Raw genomic sequence first — 19,798 nt, 5'->3', positions numbered from 1 at the left:
AGCTTGCCCCAATTATTTATAATGGCAAAAATCCATGTCAAGATAGCAAGAATTTATGATCTGGGTGTCAAAGGTTTACACAAATTTTTATTAAATATGTAATCTCTTACTCCAGAATGCAATAATGGAACAGAACATTGTGACTGGTCCCCATTAAATAATAGTTTCACGAATGAGTGTCCTTGATTTTGAGAATAGAAAGGGTTGTATCATGTTTTTTTTAAAGAGCCTTATCCCTAAAACAGAGCATCTACATTTCCATTTGTATGTTTGTTCAGGCTTCTAGAAGCTTAAAATAGTCTTGAAAATCATCTAGTCTAAACCTCTTAAGTGTAGCAATTCATGACTACAGAATTCATGTCAGATAGCAACCCAACCAGAAACATATGCATTATCTTATGGTCTCATCAGGATGAAAAATTGAGTGTTGTGATGCAAGTTCCATCCCTTAAGCATGCGTATGCAACATCATAACACACGTCAAAATGGGTGCAGCTTGTGTTACAATGACACAAGAATTATTCCATCCTTTGCATCCCTCCCATGGATGCCTCTGAACCTAATCTTTGTTTAAATGCTTCCAGTAAACAGAATCTGTTCCCAAGGCAGGTGGCTCCACTGGTGAATGGCTGTTACAACTAGGAAATTTTGCATGATGTCTAATCAAAATCTATTTCTTTGTAATTTAAACCCACTGTTTGGCCTTCTTGTCATCTGGAACAACACTGAAGAAGAGTATCCTGTCTTTTAGTTGATAGCCCTTCAAGTCATCTTTTTCAGGATAAAAATAAATAACAATGCTTTCAGCTATTCCTCATAAGTCTTTCCAGCTCCTTATCTCCTGGATTGCTCTCTTCTAACATTCCACTTGGTCAATGTCCTATATATCCAATTACTAAAACTGAATATAATATTCTAGACCTCATCTGATCAATACAGAGTAGAAAGTAATTATTTTTCTTCATCTTGATGTTATACTTTGCAGCTTAGAATAGTGTTTGAGATTTTTGCAACTAGATCATACTTTTGAATCATGTTCAATTTACGATTTACCAAGACATCCAGATCCTTTTTGTATTTGCAGCTATCCAATACTGCTGCGTGCTTTGAATTTTGATGTTTTTCTCACCCAAATGAAAAACACTCAATTTTCCTAAATTAGGAACTCTTATTTTCTAAATCTCTCCCCTCTTTTCCTTCTTAAAGTGTTATGCAGTTATATTGTCCATGTCTTATTTTTGGGAAGTATGCAACCCTTCTGTACTGTTATGGATCCAAAGATTTCTGTTTATGAAATTCTGTCTAGTAATTTTGTCTCGGCTGAATTGTTTTTTTCAAGAGATGTCTGAATGAACTCTTCCATTGTTACTGTCTCTTTTCTCAAAAAGTTCTATAATCAGTCCAGATCTTCTATCTATTTTTGTGATCTACAGCATACAACATAAGCATTGGCTGTTGCTTCTCCTGCCTTATTTTCCTACTCAAACTGACTGCATCCTAGTGCTCAGATTACGGGATCTCTTTATACATTTATTAGGTACTCATTAAACCACATAAAAGTGGTTCAGCCTTATAAGAAACATCTCAACTAGCTACATGTTTCCCCAAATATTTGATCACTGAAACTGTCTCTGATTTTATGTCATTCTGTAACAGTTCTCTCCCAAATTAGCTCTGTTAAATAGGGATCATACTCATTCATGGAAAAAATAAACAATAATCCTTAATAGGATTAATTTAACTTTTTAAACTTTTTAAAGGGAAAATTTTGTAGAACTTTAGCATGTGTGCCAGATTCTAGGACTATACAATTTTATGAGCACGCTGTTAGCTCATTCCTTACTCCCAAATATGTCCATAATTAGATTTACTAGATTTTTAAAGTCTAATTTCTTTATCACCAGCATTTGATGTTAGTTTGAACAATGCAAATGATTACATTTCTCCTGCAATCATCAAGAACTTACAAACCGAATATAACATAGATTAACAGAACAGCATAGAGGTAACTACTATTAGCACCATACTATACTTCTTTCTAATCTGATTCTACTCTTTTGTTTGTTTCATTAGATGCCGAAGTGAAGCATACCCTTTTAGTAACTAATGCACAGTCAACTTTACTAGTGCATGTTCCTGCTTCAGAATGTAGTAGAACTAAAGTACACAGAATTTGTACTTTAAGAAAATGTGCTGCCAAAAAAGCCAATGCAATCCTAGGCTCTGTTAACAGAGGGATAGAATCAAGAAGCCTTAAGTGTTAGTACCACTTTATAATGTCTTGGTAAGACAACACTGAGAATGCAGGTAGTCCTTGAGGTATGACCACAATTGAGCCCAAAATTTATGTTGCTAAGGGAAACATTTATTAAGTGAGTTTTGCCCCATTTTATGACCTTTCTAGCCACAATTGTTAAGTGAACCACTGCGGTTGTTAATTTAGTAACATGTTAAGTGAATATGGTTTCCTCATTGACTTTCCTGGTCAGAAGGTCGGAAAAGAAGACCACAACACCCTGGGAGCTGCAACGGTCATAAATATGAACCAGTTGCCAAGCATATGAATTTTGATCATGTGACTGTGGGGATGCTGCAATGGTTGTAAGTGTGAAAAACAGTCACAAGTCCCTTTTTTCAACACCATTGTAACTTTGAATGGTCACTAAATGAACAGTTGTAAGTCAGGGACTACCTGTATTACATCCAGTTTTGGTCGCCACAATATAAAAAAAAATGTTGAGACAACAAAGATGATTGGGGGCTAGAAATTAAAACATATAAATAACGGCTGCTGGAATTGGATATGTCTAGTTTAATGAAGAGACGGACAAGGGGGGACATGATAGCAGTGTTCCAATATCTCAGGGGTTGCCACAAAGAAGAGGGAGTCAAGCTATTTTCCAAAGCGCCTGAAGGCAGGACAAGAAGCAATGGGTGGAAACTAACCAAAGAGAGAAGCAACCTAGAACTATGGAGAAATTTCCTAACAGTTAAAACAATTAATCAGTGGAACAACCTGCCTGCAAAAAGTTGTGGTTGCCCCAACACTGGAGATTTTAAAGAAGAAATTGGATAACCATTTGTCTGAAATGTTATAGGGTTTCCTGCTTGAGCAGGGATTGGAGTAGAAGACCTCAAAGGTCCCTTCCTACTCTTGATTCTGCTAATTTTGTATAGCCATGAAAGTCCTGTGGAGTTCTGGACCTCAGTATAAAACAACTTTTGAAAAAATTCAAAATCATAAGCAGAAATAAAACATATAACTGATTTTCTTATGTCTCTCTCTTATATACTACCTTAGGAAGCAGCAGCACCTGGTTGCTCCTTACTGATTTAGAAATCTAAGCAAAGTTAAATATATTAGCATTTAGATGGGAGACCATCTGGGAAATCCAGGACTCTAGGCTAGACCAAAACATGGCAAAAATATATTTTTTTGTTTGTTTGATGTCCCACTTTTCTTTATTTTTGTTTTCCTGTGAATTACTTCCCAGAAATAAATTTTCATCCCCAAAAGTTGAAGTCCAATTAAGTACCAATCCAACATTAAGGTCAGGTAGCTCAGACAGGTGTGCAACAAAGTGATCACTTGGTTCCTTGTGCTTTGCTGATTTCCTTCTTCTGCATATGACAAGCAGGCAGGGAAAACATCACAGCACCACATCAAGAATGGGAAGTATTTGGCTTAGGACAATCTATTCATCATATCTTGGCTCTTTCCTATGCCCCTTTCTTCCACACCCCATTAGGTCAGTCCAATTTGAAAAAAATAAAACATAAATACATTGGGATTATGAAAAAAGCTCAGCTAAAACAGTGCTTTTATTCATAATTTCTTCTCCACTTCATTTTCTTCATTTATATAGGCAATAATTGCAAAATTCCAGATTCCTTGCTTCCATTCAGAAGGCACTTGATTGCAAGTCCTGCAAATAGATTTTGTTGCATTTCTTGTATCACTACTTTCAGATCTTTAGGGAGACAGTATCAGAAAGATGGCAGACAAGGCTGACAAGTTACTAAAGACACTGAAACAACTAATCCTCCCCACTACTTGTTTAATGTGCCTCTGACATGATAGCAAAGCACAACAGAATTCATGCATTTTGTAGTTATAGTTGGATGTTTTCGATGGAAGGAGTAAAATACTAGTTAACACTGTATAGCCAAAGATGATTTAATTCCGTTGCACTCATGGGGTAGGGATTAAAATAGTCATGGCAGAAAATAGAATATCTCTAAGAAAGATCCAAAGTACCACAGTGATTCCAGATATGGAGAATTAGTATTCTGCAGGATCCAATCTGGGTCGGTCACCCAGGTTTTGTCTTCTGAGTTTTTGGACTCATGCTGGAGCCTATCCTCAAGGAATGAGTCCAAAAGCTCGGAAGGCAAAACCTCTGGTCCTGGTGACCAACCCAGATTGGATCCGCAACATTATCCCGGGACATGTATTCATTCATAATTAATATTCTATACATATTCTATATTTCAATTTCAGGAAATGTAACTAAAGCAATATATGGGGGAGAATTATTTGACCCCCTGCTGATTTTGTACATTTGCCCACTGACAAAGAAATGATCAGCCTATAATTTTAATAGTAGGGTTATTTTAACAGTGAGAGACAAAATAACAACAAGAAAAATCCAGAAAAACGCATTTCAAAAAAGTTATAAATTGATTTGTATTTTAATGAGTGAAATGAGTATTTGATCCTCTATCAATCAGTAAGATTTCTGCTCACAGGTGTCTTTTATACAGGTAATGAGCTGAGATTAGGAGCACTCTCTTAAGGGGAGTGTTCCTAATCTCAACTTGTTACCTGTATAAAAGACACCTGTCCACAGAAGAAATCAATCAATCAGATTCCAAACTCTCCACCATGGCCAAGATCAAAGAGCTGTCCAAGGATGTCAGGGACAAGACTGCAGACCCACACAAGGCTGGAATGGGCTACAAGACTATCGCCAAGCAGCTTGGTGAGAAGGTGACAACAGTTGGTGCGATTATTCGCAAATGGAAGAAACACAAAATAACTGTCAATCTCCCTTGGTTTGGGGCTCCATGCAAAATTTGTGGAGTTTCAGTGATCATGAGAACGGTGAGGAATCAGCCCAGAATTATACGGGAGGATAGTCACCAAGAAAACAATTGGTAACACACTATACTGTGAAGGACTGAAATCCTACAGCGCCCGCAAGATCCCCCTGCTCAAGAAAGCACATGTACAGGCCTGTCTGAAGTTTGCCAATATGAATGATTCAGAGGAGAACTGGGTGAAAGTGTTGTGGTCAGATGAGACCAAAATGAAGCTCTTTGGCATCAACTCAACTTGCCGTGTTTGGAGGAGGAGGAATGCTGCCTATGACCCCAAGAACACCATCCCCACCATCAAACATGGAGGTGGAAACATTATGCTTTGGGGGTGTTTTTCTGCCAAGGGGACAGGACAACTTCAACCCTCAAAGGGACGATGAATGGGACGATGTACCATCAAATCTTGAGTAAGAACTTTCTTCCCTCAGCCAGGGCATTGAAAATAGGTCGTGGATTCCAGCATGGCAATGACTCAAAACACACGGCCAAGGCAACAAAGGAGTGGCTCAAAAAGAAGCACATTAAGGTCCTGGAGTGGCCTAGCCAGTCTCCAGACCTTAATCCTATAGAAAATTTGTGGAGGGAGCTGAAGGTTCAAGCTGCCAAACATCAGCCTCAAAACCTTAATGACTCGGAGAGGATCTGCAAAGAGGAGTGGGATAAAATCCCTCCTGAGATGTGTGCAAACCTGGTGGCCAACTACAAGAAACATCTGATCTCTGTGATTGCCAACAAAGATTTTGCCAACAAGTACTAAGTCATGTTTTGCAAAGGGATCAAATATTTATTTCACTCATTAAAATGCAAATCAATTTATAACTTTTTTGAAATGTGTTTTTCTGGATTTTTTTTTGTTATTCTGTTTCTCACTGTTCAAATAAACCTACTATTAAACATTTAGCCTGATTTCTTTGTCAGTTGGCAAATGTACAAAATCAGCAGGGGATCAAATATTTTTCCCCCTCACTGTATTACCAATACTTCAGACTTGGATTAGCTGCCTTCTATCATAAACAGTTATTTCAAAGAGCATCCTTTGAAGGTTTATGGATATGAAAGAGGGCCAACTTGTAAGAAAGATAACTACCTATCATCAAGTGTAACTCCATCTTATTTTCAGGAATGCTGTCTGGGAATAGAAAAAAAAAAATAAAGAGAATTTTAGCATCTGCAGTAATCGGAAGGGAAGGGAAGGGAAAGGAAGGGGGAGGAAGGAAAGGGGAAAGAGAGAGAAGGGTGCATTTTGGGAGGGAAGTAATTCACAAATAGACATAAAGTGAGGAAAAGTGATTTAGAGAGGAAATATGTGATTTCATGATTTTGTCTGCTGTGGGATTGGGTCAAAAATTTCCTGTGTTTGGTAGATAGATAAAAAGAAAAACACAAGTTACAGCGATAAGTAACTCTTATATTCTGAAAGTGTGAAATGAAAAAAAAAACCAACCCAAATTTAAAGGTCACATGGACCTCCATTCTATCCCCATCTATCTGCCACAGATCTTCTAATCATAACAATTAAAAGTATAGCCTCAAAAGCAACTTTCTCAGGTAGAGCTATAGTTATTTCTAGAAATTTCTCAATATAGTTACTGATCCTTTGTTGACTTCTTTTCATTTATGAAATAATGCTCTGATCCCATCAATGGCATGATAACTTTTATTCTTCTATTACAGAAGTCTGCAGTGACGAAAGACAGGTAATAAGTGAATTTTTTGATGGGTTTTAAAGATCCCACAATATAGAAGAAAGTAATATAATACATCGATTGATCCTTAGCTTTTAAGAGCTCACGATTATAATATCTAGCAAAAGAACAGCGATGAGCACAAGCAAAGCAAGCAACTGCTTAAAGCCCTCCATTTCAGAATTGGTTTGTTCCTTCTTGAATAATCCTATTGGCTGGGTATCTCTTTCTCTGTTGTCTGGACAATTCCAGGCCTATCTACATTTCTGTCAATAAATGGGGCCATGCAGATTTCAAGAGCAAAAATGGATTTTAGAAAGGGCAGAAGCTGGCAGGTTAAATAGTTAGTAATAACTGCTGTTCTGGTTAATGCAGCTGCCACCTATTCTCCACAACGTGAACTGAGGCATGCAGGTTAGGAGTGCCTGGTTATTTTATTCCCAACTAGAAGATGCAGCTATAGTTTAAACTCCTCAAAGAGATATAGAACATAAATATTTACCATTAGAAAACGTCGGGGGGGTAACGTGTTGTTGAAGGTGCCTCTCCCCTGTTTAACATTATAAAAAAGTGGTTTAGAAACAGTGTCCAGCAAGGAGTTTGGTTTCTTAAAAATGTAAATATTCCCAAAGAACAGTTGAATCATAGATTTTCAGTGATATCCCTCCCTGGTTCCCCATCCCAACTTCACATACAATTCTAGATAAAACCAAGTCATTTGGCCAATGGATCAATTTAATTTTCTTTTCACCAACAATATTTTTCCTCTCTGTTCACTAGTGTAACTCTCACTTTATTAAAAACTATCTAGTGGGTTTTTATAGGTATAGGCAGAGAAGAAAAAGATGTGGACAACAGACAGAAATTAGTATTTAATACTGTTAGTATTTAAATGTCTTTTGTAGCTAAATGTAAATGCAGCTTTGAAAAAGTTTTTTTTTTATTAGAAGATAGATCAATACCCTTGGGTAGCAAGCAAGCATGCATGTAAAACAAATTTGACTGTCCACAATAGCAAAGTGAACAATTTATTATGAAACCAACAAACCAAATTCAGCTTGTGAATTGAGCAGCAGTCAGAAGACACAGGACATAGTAGTCCTTTTAAAAAAATAGAATTCTAATACATTCACCAGCTGAAAAAACTCCTACTGCAGTTTAAAATGTGCATTTAAAGGCCCTTTTAAAAAAAAGGAGCAATAGAAAAGGAAAAAGGATGATAAGGGAAGAAAGTGAGTTCACATAGCACTTAATAACAAAACTTTATTTCTTTAGATGCAAGCTAAATTAATTGATTTATTTAATCTAATCAAATATAAATAGAGGTAGTCCTCTTTTACCAAACATAATTGGGACCTACAACTTGGTAAGTAAGTCACAGAGTAAAACCACAATTGTGCTTATGATCTTCAGCTTTCCATTGCTTTACAGACCTGCAAAGATTGTGTATAGTTGCTAAATGAAGGCTACTTATATAAACTTTCAGCTACAATATATTTTAAAGTATTTACTAACCTATTCCTATGAATTTTACTTCCAAAGAAATTGCACCAAATTTAATTATTCTAAATGAATAATTACACTCTAACTCTAACCTAATTCTAATAAGTCTACATAGTATACAATATATGGAACTGTAACCTTAATGAATTTAACATAGCTCATCTAATCTTTGTAATAGAGTTTCTTAGGATAGGAATGCATTTTTCAAATCACCATTACTTTAGATCTTCCGATATACATCTGAAGAGTTGAACCTGCATGCATCTGTTCATCTAAGAGTCTTGAAAGGTATTTGTTTCTAGTAGATAATTTATACGTTTTCTCTGAGAATTGTATATACCAGATAAGCGATCTAATTCCTAGGAACCATTCATTAGGCATGTAGTCTATGATCTACAATACATTGATGAACAGGCTTTCATAGGTTTCCAAATTACTATCAAACACTTGCAAAGTTCACAGAGAAATAGCTAATTGGACAAGCCTAAGCCACAGTTCAACAAGCTGGCAGCAGAAGAGAGCATGCAACTGGGCAGTGCAAACCAAGCATGTGGAACAAATTATTCCAAAGGGAGTAAAGAGAGTCATAGCGTCTGAGTGCAGGCTTGTTAGATCTAATGAGAACCAAATCCCAGAGTCAAGTAACATTGTGGAGAAAAGACAGATGTTCCCTGAAAATGGAAAAGAGAATAAATGGACACTGATATTCTACTCTCCATTGCTCCATAAAATCTAATGTGTGTCTTCAAGGGTCACCTAAGTAGTGCAAATGGGTGTGACCCTGAAGACACAGATAAGCCTCTAGGTAGCTTTAAAGACTAGCTAAAAGAATGCAAATGAACAGCTGTCTGCAGGAGTATAAATCTTTCCATTTCCCACCATCCAGTCAGAGCTGAAGAAACTTCTTGGATGAGAAACAAAACGTCTTCAAAGAAAAGCAAGAAAGTCCAGTTGCCTCGTGAAAAAGCATCTTCGGGATTTGTATGGCTAGGTTGTTTCCGGCACTATATTATGACAATTTGGCCCTTCTTGGAAAAGCTATTGTATTAAGTGGTAAGAGGCAAGTGGTGATTGGCCAAAAAGTATTTACCAATAATGCCATTTCTTGGTTTGTGTGTGATGAGCCAGTTTGATATAATTTGGTGATTAAAGCTGCAAGGCTAAAAATGGGAGATCACGAGTTTTAGTATTTCCATAGGTACAAAATCTGCTGGATGTCTTTGGACCGAATTCTTCCCCTCAGTCATAGGAAGAAGGAACCGGTAATAGCAAATCACTTCCAAATATGCTGCCAACAAAATTGCATGGATTTATCCAGGCAATTGTCAAGAGTTGAGACTGACAACATTAGCTAGTTGTAGCTTATAAGAAACTTTTCCTGAAGTTTCCCTGAAGACACAGGTTTATTGAAGACATCCAACAGATACAAACTATCTCATTATCATCTAAATCCCAAAAAATAGTTCAAGGTTTAAAGCATCTGAATTGGCATTGGAATAGAAGAAGGCAAATAAAGTCAAAATTCATAAAGAGGCAGGAGCTTCTTCTGATCAGTTAAAAGACAGAAGAAAGGTTCAGTTTATTTTAGATGTATTTATACCTTTTTTAAACCTCTGTTTCACAAATCCCAGGTTTTGATATTGACTAAAAATATTCCTGCACAGTATAGATGAGTGTGTGCTTACTTTTGGATATATCAAAAGTTATTTTTATTTTTGAAAAGACAACTGGACTGATTTTTTTATTTTTTGATAACTATCCTTCCATCTCCTACACCATCCAATACAACTGATGAAGTTTCCAGAATAGGAAGCGAAATGTCTTGTTCTTCCTCAAAAAAATCAGCCCAGGTGCCTTTTAAAAAATAAAACCACTTTTGATAAAACTAGATGACTGAAAATCTTCATAGACATCTAGTTTTGGATAAGTCAAATCTACTTATGGAGACACATGTCTAAAAATTACATCCTTTTGGGACTTCTACAGCATGTTCTATATATAGCTGCCTTTCAAACATGTCCAAAAACTTCAATTGGTCCAAGTTATTACAGCCAGACTATTAATCAGAACATATTATATAAAACATGTGACTTTTTTTTTACAATAGTTTCATTGGTCTCAGATCCACTTTGAGACCCAACTCATTCTATGTTATAACCTACAAAGCCCTATCCAACAATTTTTGAAAGACCATTGACTTTTAAGATCTTTGAGAGATCTGTTCTCATTGAGAATGTGAGAAAAGTCCTTCCCACCAGTTATTCCAGATGCTGGTACCACAGGAAGTGAGACACGGCAAGCTTTTTCTTCTTTCTTTCTTTCTTTCTTTCTTTCTTTCTTTCTTTCTTTCTTTCTTTCTTTCTTTTTTTCTTTCTTTCTTTCTTTCTTATGCTTAACAGGCAAAGCTAATTTTATACAGACTGACTCCTGGCTTTTTAACCGGCTTGCTTGCTAAAGTATGTTTTAATTGTTTTAATTGAATTATTTTATATTTTAATTCCATTTTAATCTACATTTTATTATTAACAACCCCAAATGCTATTTCTGACAAAGTCATGATTTAAATTCATTAAATAAAGGAAGCATTAGTACCATCAATATGTGAAACACATTTATGCTTTCCATTCCGCTGCACAATGTGTTAGGCTAGCTGTCTACAAAATGAATGTGTAGCACTTCATTTGCTAATAATTTTTACAGAAGATAAATAGCTGATACTTAGCAGTATGCTCTTCTCTAGCCTTTGACCCTAAGGATAAGGTAACCTTCATTAGGACTGACTCTGCCTAAAAGGAGAAAGTTACTCATTATTTACATTTTTAAAAGCAGCATTAAAAAGTTGGGTGGAGGAATGAAAAATGCCAGCCACAACCAAATGAAACTGTCATTCAAGGAAGCTGATTGCACTTCCTGCCTCCGTGTGATCTGAAGGGGACCTGTATTAGACAGCCTGTCCTCTTCAAATATACCACATTCAATTTCAAAGTGCTTGGCCAAGGGAGTGAGTTTCCATTTAGAAACTTTATTCCTTGTGAAATGATGAAATATGTCAGGGGAAATGAAGGATCAGAAGGGGGGAGTTATAGCTAAAATGAAAAAAGGGTAGTTATAAATATCCAAAGAGGTATCTTAACCTCTTGCCTAGCTATAAATCTCTCCCTGTGCTTCTCTATGGAGACAGTGGGGTTGGAGGTTTGGTAATAACCCTGAGTGCACAATTTAACAGTGTTTTCCATGCAGGGCAGCTATGAACAGAAAATGCACTACAGTATATGTAAATGGGATGCTTCAGCTGTTACTGCTCTCCTTCGCATTCATACAGCTGACAAAAACCAATCAGAAGACAAACTCAAACCATATAGCCAGCTTCTCAGGTCAATGAAGAGCTGTCCCAGATGGCAAATTCCCTCCATATCCAATTCTGAGAGAATAGGCAGACCAGAAGCATCTTTGTTGTTTATTTAAAGACCCTGAAGGTCACCATCTATCACAGCTGGGTCTAAATCTGAACTCCAGGAAAATTAAGACTTTCACACTTACGGAGCTGCGGGAGGGCTTTTTGCAGAGTTTGTTGTGAAAATCAGGTTAAAGTGTTTTCCAACTTATTCAACATGTGGGTGAGGCCCTGTTAAGCTATAAAGGAGTCAGATTTCCAGCTGAGTACATTTATTCATGAAGGAAGCACAAAAAAGCTCAATTGTCAAATACTTTTCACGTAAAGTGAAGTATAACCCGACAAAACAATTATTATTTCTTAGAAACCAAAACTGTACTAATCAATCATCAAACTATCTTTACAAAGAGCACACTCCAGTTTTGACTTTGCCAACTACTCCAACAAAGAAAAAAAAATCCCTTATTCTCTGGGGAATAAGCAATTCAAAATGAGCTACAATTGCACATTTGTTGCATTATAATATCTATACCTGGAAAGCCAGCACAATTAGGAGTATAACAAATGGGCATGGGTACAGAATGTCTTGAGAGCAGAACAAATGAAAGGAATTGTCTGCTAGCGTTAGTATGACCTCAGTTACGGCATTCAAAGTAGATGGTTTATGTAAAATAGGAGCCACCAATGAACCATATTTTGTGAGCAGAAACATGCAAAACAAAACAAAATAAAAATACATGGCAAGAAAGAAAGGAATGGCTCAAAGGCAATACAAGCAGTGAAGCAAAAATTACACATAGTATTAGAATTTCATTTAAGGAAACAGAAAAGCTAATCATTACTCCATAAGAGAAAACTAAAAATGAGTCTTGGCCCATATTCAAGATCTTTCAGGCAACATTCTAAATTATATTTGGTTCAGTCAAATTACTTGGATTTATTTCCAAATATATTTATTTAGAATCCATGTACTAATTCTTCTGAACTAAAACTGTCCATATGCAGGCAAAATAATAGTACTAAATGAATAATTTGAAATATAAGCCAGTTGTATTCCAGCTACTATGTCAACAGAGAAGCCCTTATATTATTCTAATCCTCGGGGCAGGAGGAGGCAAGATTAGTCTAATTAAGTACAATTACAAGGATTGTTAAGCAAAAGTCATTCTTACATATCATCAAGGGATAGAGTATAGGCTGGCATGACTTAGGTCTAAATTCCAGGAAGAAATTGTTACAGAAATTATGTATTTTCCCAGAGGCTCAGACCACTCAGCAGATTCAGTTGAAGGGAACTGTTTTCAAATAAATTAAGACAGAACAAGAAGGGAAATATTTACAGTAATTTGTTTTGATCACTTTTTATGTGGGACTTCATATAAGTAATCTCTTAAACTGCATAGGTATATGAAGCCAGTAATAGATTTGTTCATGCTGAGAATAATTGTTACAATAGAACAATATGATTGGATATTCAGATTGAACCTTTATAATATCAATTTTTGGGTTGGAACAGGTTGCTTTGTTCTGGTAGATCAGAGGATATTATAGTCAAGTCAGGACAGTAGGTATCCTTGAACATGATAAGACTTCATTCAATACTTTTAAAATTCTATAATTCCCTTGATGTAAGTAATCATAATAGAATACATTTGTGAGAAATCAGAAAATACAATCAATGATGTTATTAGGCGAAATAGAAATTAACAAAAACAAATGTAATAATTTTGAGTTATGTTTATTGATTAGTCGTATTAATAGGAACTGTATTATTTTTTAAAAACCGTTTTAGAAATCAGGCACCTGGGGTGAAATATAGGATACAGGATTTTCTTGCTTGTTCAATCAAGTTAAGTCCAGTTGGTGGAGGATCTGGCTCCTTCAGCAACCGGTAGAATTTCAGATCTAGACTTCTATTCACTAGATCTCGGGGGATAGCCATTAGTGGCAATTTCCCCCTGAAGAACTTTCTTAGGTCATTATGGAGCTATCTGTAAAGAAAGAGCTAATAACAGTGCACTCCCACTCATATTGAACCCTCTCTGTTGACTTAGCTCTGAGAAATAAGAAGCAACCTGTTTTGAAATCAGTTTGATATATGAACTTTAAATTCCAAATGTACATAATATTCAACTAACTCTTGTTTTCAGTTAAACCAAAGTGTCCATTATTATAACTCCTATGTTCTCCTAAACCCACTGAACACAATCCCATCTGCTAATATTCCCAACATGGGGAAAAATTGATATTCTGGTTGTGAAATTTGAAGCATAGCTAAGTAGGAATGTTTCTCCGCAGCTAAGAGGCCAATTCTGTAAGAGCATTTAGAAGATTTTGTTCAAACTATTCCACAGATGCCCTTTCTGTTCAGTTAAACACAGCAGTGCAAGATCCATGATGATAGTTTCATATTTATATCTTTTTTAAAAAAAAACCATAAGGTTGTCTTGCTATACTAGTTTACCTGGGGAAAAGGCTCAGTAAACTGAATGGATCTTTAATCCCATATTCAAATATTGCAAGCACACAGTACAGATGTATGTAATGTGCATATATTGTATGTAATGTGCATATATTGTATGTATGCACTTGCATGAACTCTTTATCTCAGTTTGATGTCTCCTTTTTCAAAGATGGATTAAAAATGCTTCATAAAAGCTACAGTTTGCATATTTATTTATTTTTTCATAGGGGAAGAGTAATAGGAGAAAAAAATAGCTTCCAGTGAGAAAATACCATAGAGGAAAATGTTAAACTCCCCTCCCTTAACATTGCAACTATAAAACAGATTTAAAACTTGTGGTTCTGCTCTTTAAAAAAAACAATTGAAGTTCTCATCATTCGTCTAGTTTGATTCTTAGTGACACAGCATGACTGAATTGGTCCTCTGAGCACTCAACTTTGCTGGAACAGCAAAAGTCAGTACTGTATTATAGCCTCCTACAGTGTCAGTCTGACATTTCAACAAGATATATGACAAACATTGAAAAAAGAAAATCAACCTAAAGAACTCTCCATATAGAGATTTATCAGTCATTTCACCATCCTGATTCCTCACATTTGCTATGTGATAGGTCTGTGCACTTCGACGTGGAATTTATGGTGTTGATGAAAACTGGACATGTTGAATCAATATAGTGAAACTCAACAAATATCACATTTTGTTTACAGCCAAGCTCAGAAAAGCAGAAATAAAGAATAAGCAAGCATGCACATGCAATTCTGAATAAGCATTTGATGCTATTATGCATTTATTGTTCAAATATATACATATGATGAAAATGGCACTGTATACAAGTAGTCCTCAGTTTACAATTACAATTGGGACCGGAATTTCTGTCATAAGTTCTTACAATATTAAGTCATGTCATCATGTGACTGGACCCAATTTATGACTGTAAGTCTATGTCATGCAGTCAGTGCAAATCCTGTTAACCAATGGCGTTTTTGCCACAAATCACATTCATGTGACTGTAGGATGCTGCAACCAGTCATAAATGCAATCCGACTGCTCAATGCCCAAATTGTGACCATAGCGGCAGGGCAAAGTCTTCAGTTCAAATTTAGGATCGTAATTGGCTTTTTCTGGAGGTTTTTAATTCAAACTGTCATTAAGCAAGTAGTCGTAAGTTGAGGACAACCCATATTATCTTTTTCCTTCCTTTTCCCCTACCATATTTCCTCTCCAATTATAACCAAAGGTCAACTATTCAGAATGAAATAACAATTCCCAATAATTCTTCTGACTCTGCATTTTTCTGAATTCTATGGTGCAATTCTTAGTTTTAAAACACTGCAAAATTATTACATATTTTACAATGCATATAAAATCAATATTTTTCAATAATATATGTATACCGAAATGGGATGATCAGATTTATCAAAGAAGATAAGTAAAACTGATACACACCAAATTTTTGATTTTGTCTATTTCATCTCATAAAAATATTTACTATATGTACATTCCAAATTATGGTGAGTTAAAAAGAAAAGTATCTCCCAGACTGCCCAGAGGATGTCTGTCTTTCTGTGTTCAATAAAAAGCAGAGAACTCTAGCAACCATTGATTTTGGCCTGTGAATAGGGCAGATTTTATTTTTTAAAAAAACCCTATCTTATATCATTTGTGCATAACTTATAGCAGAAAATTAGAAATGAAACAAATGATGTACCTTGGTTTATCATTTTAATCAGGAGAGTTTTCTCTATCTGAATGTATGTATGGGTGTGTGTGTGAAAAAATGGATACCAATAAAAGCACACAGTATAAAATTGGCAATCTTTTCTGGACAGTGGCTGAGAGAAGTACTGAGCTCAGTTCTGTTTGTCCTCATATTGTCAGATTCCTCCAGCAGTAAAAACCGTTTTGCCTCTCAGAGGCCAAAGCCATGGAGGGAGAGATGGAGCAAAAGATGGAGGGAGAGATGGTGGAAGTAGCTGATGTCTATCATGTTATTCTATCATGCCCAACAGTTTATGGTGGGTAATGGGTAGATATTTTTCCCTCTCATCTTCTATCTGCACAATAGCTTTATGAGGATCAGAGGCAATTAATTATAGTGACAATGTATTTGATTAATCTGAATGAAATGTTGTCAATAATATTACAGTAAAGTTGTTTAATCTAAGATACCCTAAATTATGATTTCACACACTTGCTTTGAACCAAAGCTTATGTATCTCTCACTTACCTATGCACGTTTTCCCATCAGAGTGTAGCACAAACCTCACATGGCAACCACATTTTGGACCTTGATCTGTATCATCACAGGTGTGCTGACAACCTCCATTACCATAGTTGCAAGTCACTGAGAGGTGTAAGAGAAGAAGTAAGAAATAGTTCCAAACATTATTATCATACTTAGCTAACCAAAAGACTATGTTTGCACAATATAGTAATGCAGAGCTAACTAAATCACCTTTACTGAATGAATCCAACTGCTTGGCTTCATACACCACACTAGGCTAAAATGTTGCAGCCTGGTTTGCATGCAGTGTGTTATGCAAACAAACCCCAAACAGGTTCAAGTTGCCAGATTTCTTGAAATAATTAAGAATTATTGGATTGAGATAAAACTTTATGCACTTCAGAATCACTCATAAAATCATCCAGAAGTATAGCATGATCAATACCAACAGGGGAAAAAATAATATGGGATGAAATTGAAATGAGGGGATGCTGGGATTTTGAAAATCTGTATGGGAATGACAGTGATATGTCATAGATCCGAATGCAAACAAAGGCTATAGATCAGGGGTGTCAAACTGCCAGCCCGTGGGCCGGATACATCTTAGCGAAACCAAGCCCACCCCATTGCCGGCAATGGCAAAAAAGTTGCGATACAGCGCAACATGTCACTTGAAGTTGCGAGTTTGACACCCCTGCTATAGATGTTAGTTTCGAAGAAAAAATGATGAAAAGCAATCCGTGCTTTTTATTAAAAAAATGATCAGGCTCTAATACTTATGAATTATTTCTTGTATTTTTTTTTTATGAAAACATGTTCTTTTTAAAGAAGTGCATAACATTTAACTTTTTCTTTCTTGCTATAATCCTTGGAGTTTAGTGGAATTTAAAATAGCAAATGCATCTGCATATAAGTTCAAACATCATGTCAATTAAAATGCTAATTTATTTTAGCAGAAAATATGTACAATCTCATCACAAGATAAGTATTGCAAACTGGAGGTTTCTTTTATGAGAAAGCTGTCCCTCTTTCATCTGAACAGAGTATTACATATGATTAATATGACTGGATATATAGATGCAACTGCACAAAGTAATGTTGGCAGTTATAACTCTATGATGTCCCCCTCTTGATAAAGTACACTTCTAGCAAAGATCCATTATTTCTATATTAGTGTTTCTAAAACAACTAACTGCTACGTTGACAAAGGTTCCCCAGGTAAACACTTACATTTGCAATCTCGTTGATTCTTAGTGAGCTCAAAGCCAGGTCGACATTCACAGGCAATGCCACCTTTGGGGGTCTCACGACAGATGTGTGCGCAACCATGATTCTTGTTCATGCAGTTCATTCCTTCTAAAAGAGAAAAGAAGCAACATAAAAGCTACCTAAACAACACAAGAAACAGCAATAGGAATATATAATTCTGTTTTAGAATGAGCTGTCCAGGCAGTTCATTCTTGCTTAGCTAACCTCTTTATCTATCAACTTAAAGCAAATTTTAAAAAATTCAATAGGATTTACTCTCAAGGAACTGCACACCACTATAGCCATTTTGCTAAAATAACTGTAGTTACGTTCAAAATACAGTCACTTTTTAGAACTAGAACTCTTAAGATTCACTGGTTTCAGAAACAACTAAGGCTTTAATTCATTAGAGTTATATGAATTAACATGTACTGAATACAACGCAATATCCCGATTTAAAGATAAAAATGAATTGTGATCAATCCATATCCCCTGGAAATCTTACCTTAAAGGGAAATTTCTGGAAATAGGAAAGAAAAATGAAAATTACCTCCTAACAGTTTACTGGGAAATCATTTGGTGTACTATAGTCACGTTCTGCCATAATTTCAAGATATTGTTTGACCTATTAAATTAAAATCTGTGAGACATCATGTGTTGTAGAGCTGATTAACCAGTACCAATATCTTACTGTGCCCAACCCTTAGTACATCATCATGTATCCACCCTCAGAACAATGAATTTTCTGTGACCCCCTCCCTATTATGTCCCTTAGCCAATGCCTTCTCCTTATACCAGCAGTCCAGAAACTCTAAGTCAAAATCCCTGATTTGTTGATCAGTGATGCTACAGGCTCTAGTGTTGTTTCTTCAGCAGAATCAAAAAGCCTCTCAGGCTTTCTCAATAATGGGAATCAGCCAAAGCAGCTTTAGCTACAACACTGCTATCTGACCTTTCTAAGCTGTGAACAAAACAGGGTCCTGCTGACTCACATCCCTGAATTGTTTATGCTTTATTTGGACTTGAAGGACACCAAGTTCTGGGCTTTAGCCTCCATTTCTTCATGTTGGCCACCCACTGTAAGAGGCAATCAGAGCCAATAGGGTCATGCCCTCTGCATCATGGCCTGGGTATGCTGAAGAATACTAGGATCCATAGGGACTAGGTCTGTCTACTTCATTGCACAAGGCAGATGTTAAGGTCTAAATAGGAGAGAAAGTATTTGTGAGTAAGTCAGACCGACCACAGGAGGGAAACTAAAGTCAATCTGTGATGTAGAAAGGACACTTATTTCAGAGAGAGTCCTATTTTTAAGAATAATTTTAGTGATATTTTATTATGTTTCATGTGGTTGTTTTTATTACATTCTCTTTACATATTTTTGCTGCCTGTTAGCTTGATCATCCCATTTGGATAGATATCAAACACTCACAGTTGCCTACTGAACATGGCTATATTCTAAACCAGGGGTGTCAAGCTCAATTTTATTGAGGGCCGCATCAGCATTGCAGTTGCCCTCGGGGGGCCGGGTGGGTGCGGCCTACTGGGTGGGCCTACTGGGTGGGCGTGGATGGAGTGGGTGTGGCCTACTGGGTGAGCATGGCCAGCTCTACATCATTTGTGTCCAGGGTGCCTGTGGGAGCCTGGGCAGGAGCGGGACAGATCTGAGGGTCTCTGGCAGAAGGGGGTGGGACCGGGGCAAGCACCAAGGCATGGTGCATTTCTTCATTCCTCACAAAGGGTGACACCTCCTCAGCATGCACCCAGGGGGCGGGGCCGACACAGCAGGGGCTGGTTCCTCGCTGTTTCTAGATGGTCTTGTGGAGCTACGACTGAATGCGTTTCAGCATAGATGGCCATCACAAAATTGTACATTGGCTCCCAGCCAGCCTGGGCCAGGGCCAAGGCAGCAGGGGCCGTTCCCTCACTGTTTCCAGGATGGCTTCACAGGCCACATGAAACCACTTCATGGGCCGCATCCGGCCCCCGGGCCTTGTGTTTGACATGTCTGGTCTAAACCATCTGGAGTCACATCTGAGAAAATGATGTATTCCAACTTAATAATGTAGAAGTATCTGTAGAAAACATTTCAGTAAAGTGGAAAACACTTGAAAGATTCCAGTAATTAATCAAATCCATTATCCCAAAACAGATGAGAGTAAAAAAAAAAAAAAAAAAAA

General features: G+C 36.7%; 1 protein-coding gene across 1 annotated transcript in view; it reads right to left on the bottom strand.

The window, feature by feature from the left end:
• Window positions 1-19,798, bottom strand: part of SCUBE3 (signal peptide, CUB domain and EGF like domain containing 3) — an 83,266-nt gene that overhangs the window by 28,615 nt on the left and 34,853 nt on the right. Inside the window, exons 4-5 of the mRNA XM_015831974.1 lie at window positions 17,601-17,726; window positions 16,374-16,490 (exon numbers count right to left, since the gene is read on the bottom strand). Of these exons, the coding sequence (XP_015687460.1) occupies window positions 16,374-16,490; window positions 17,601-17,726 (243 nt within the window). The remainder of the gene's footprint in view (window positions 1-16,373; window positions 16,491-17,600; window positions 17,727-19,798) is intronic.

This window comes from Protobothrops mucrosquamatus, unplaced genomic scaffold (assembly GCF_001527695.2).
Source record: "Protobothrops mucrosquamatus isolate PMUCROS unplaced genomic scaffold, P.Mucros_1.0 scaffold_293, whole genome shotgun sequence".
NCBI classification, from domain to species: Eukaryota; Metazoa; Chordata; class Lepidosauria; order Squamata; family Viperidae; genus Protobothrops; species Protobothrops mucrosquamatus.
Note: the sequence above shows the minus strand (reverse complement) of the source record. Positions and strands in the feature narration are given on the sequence as shown.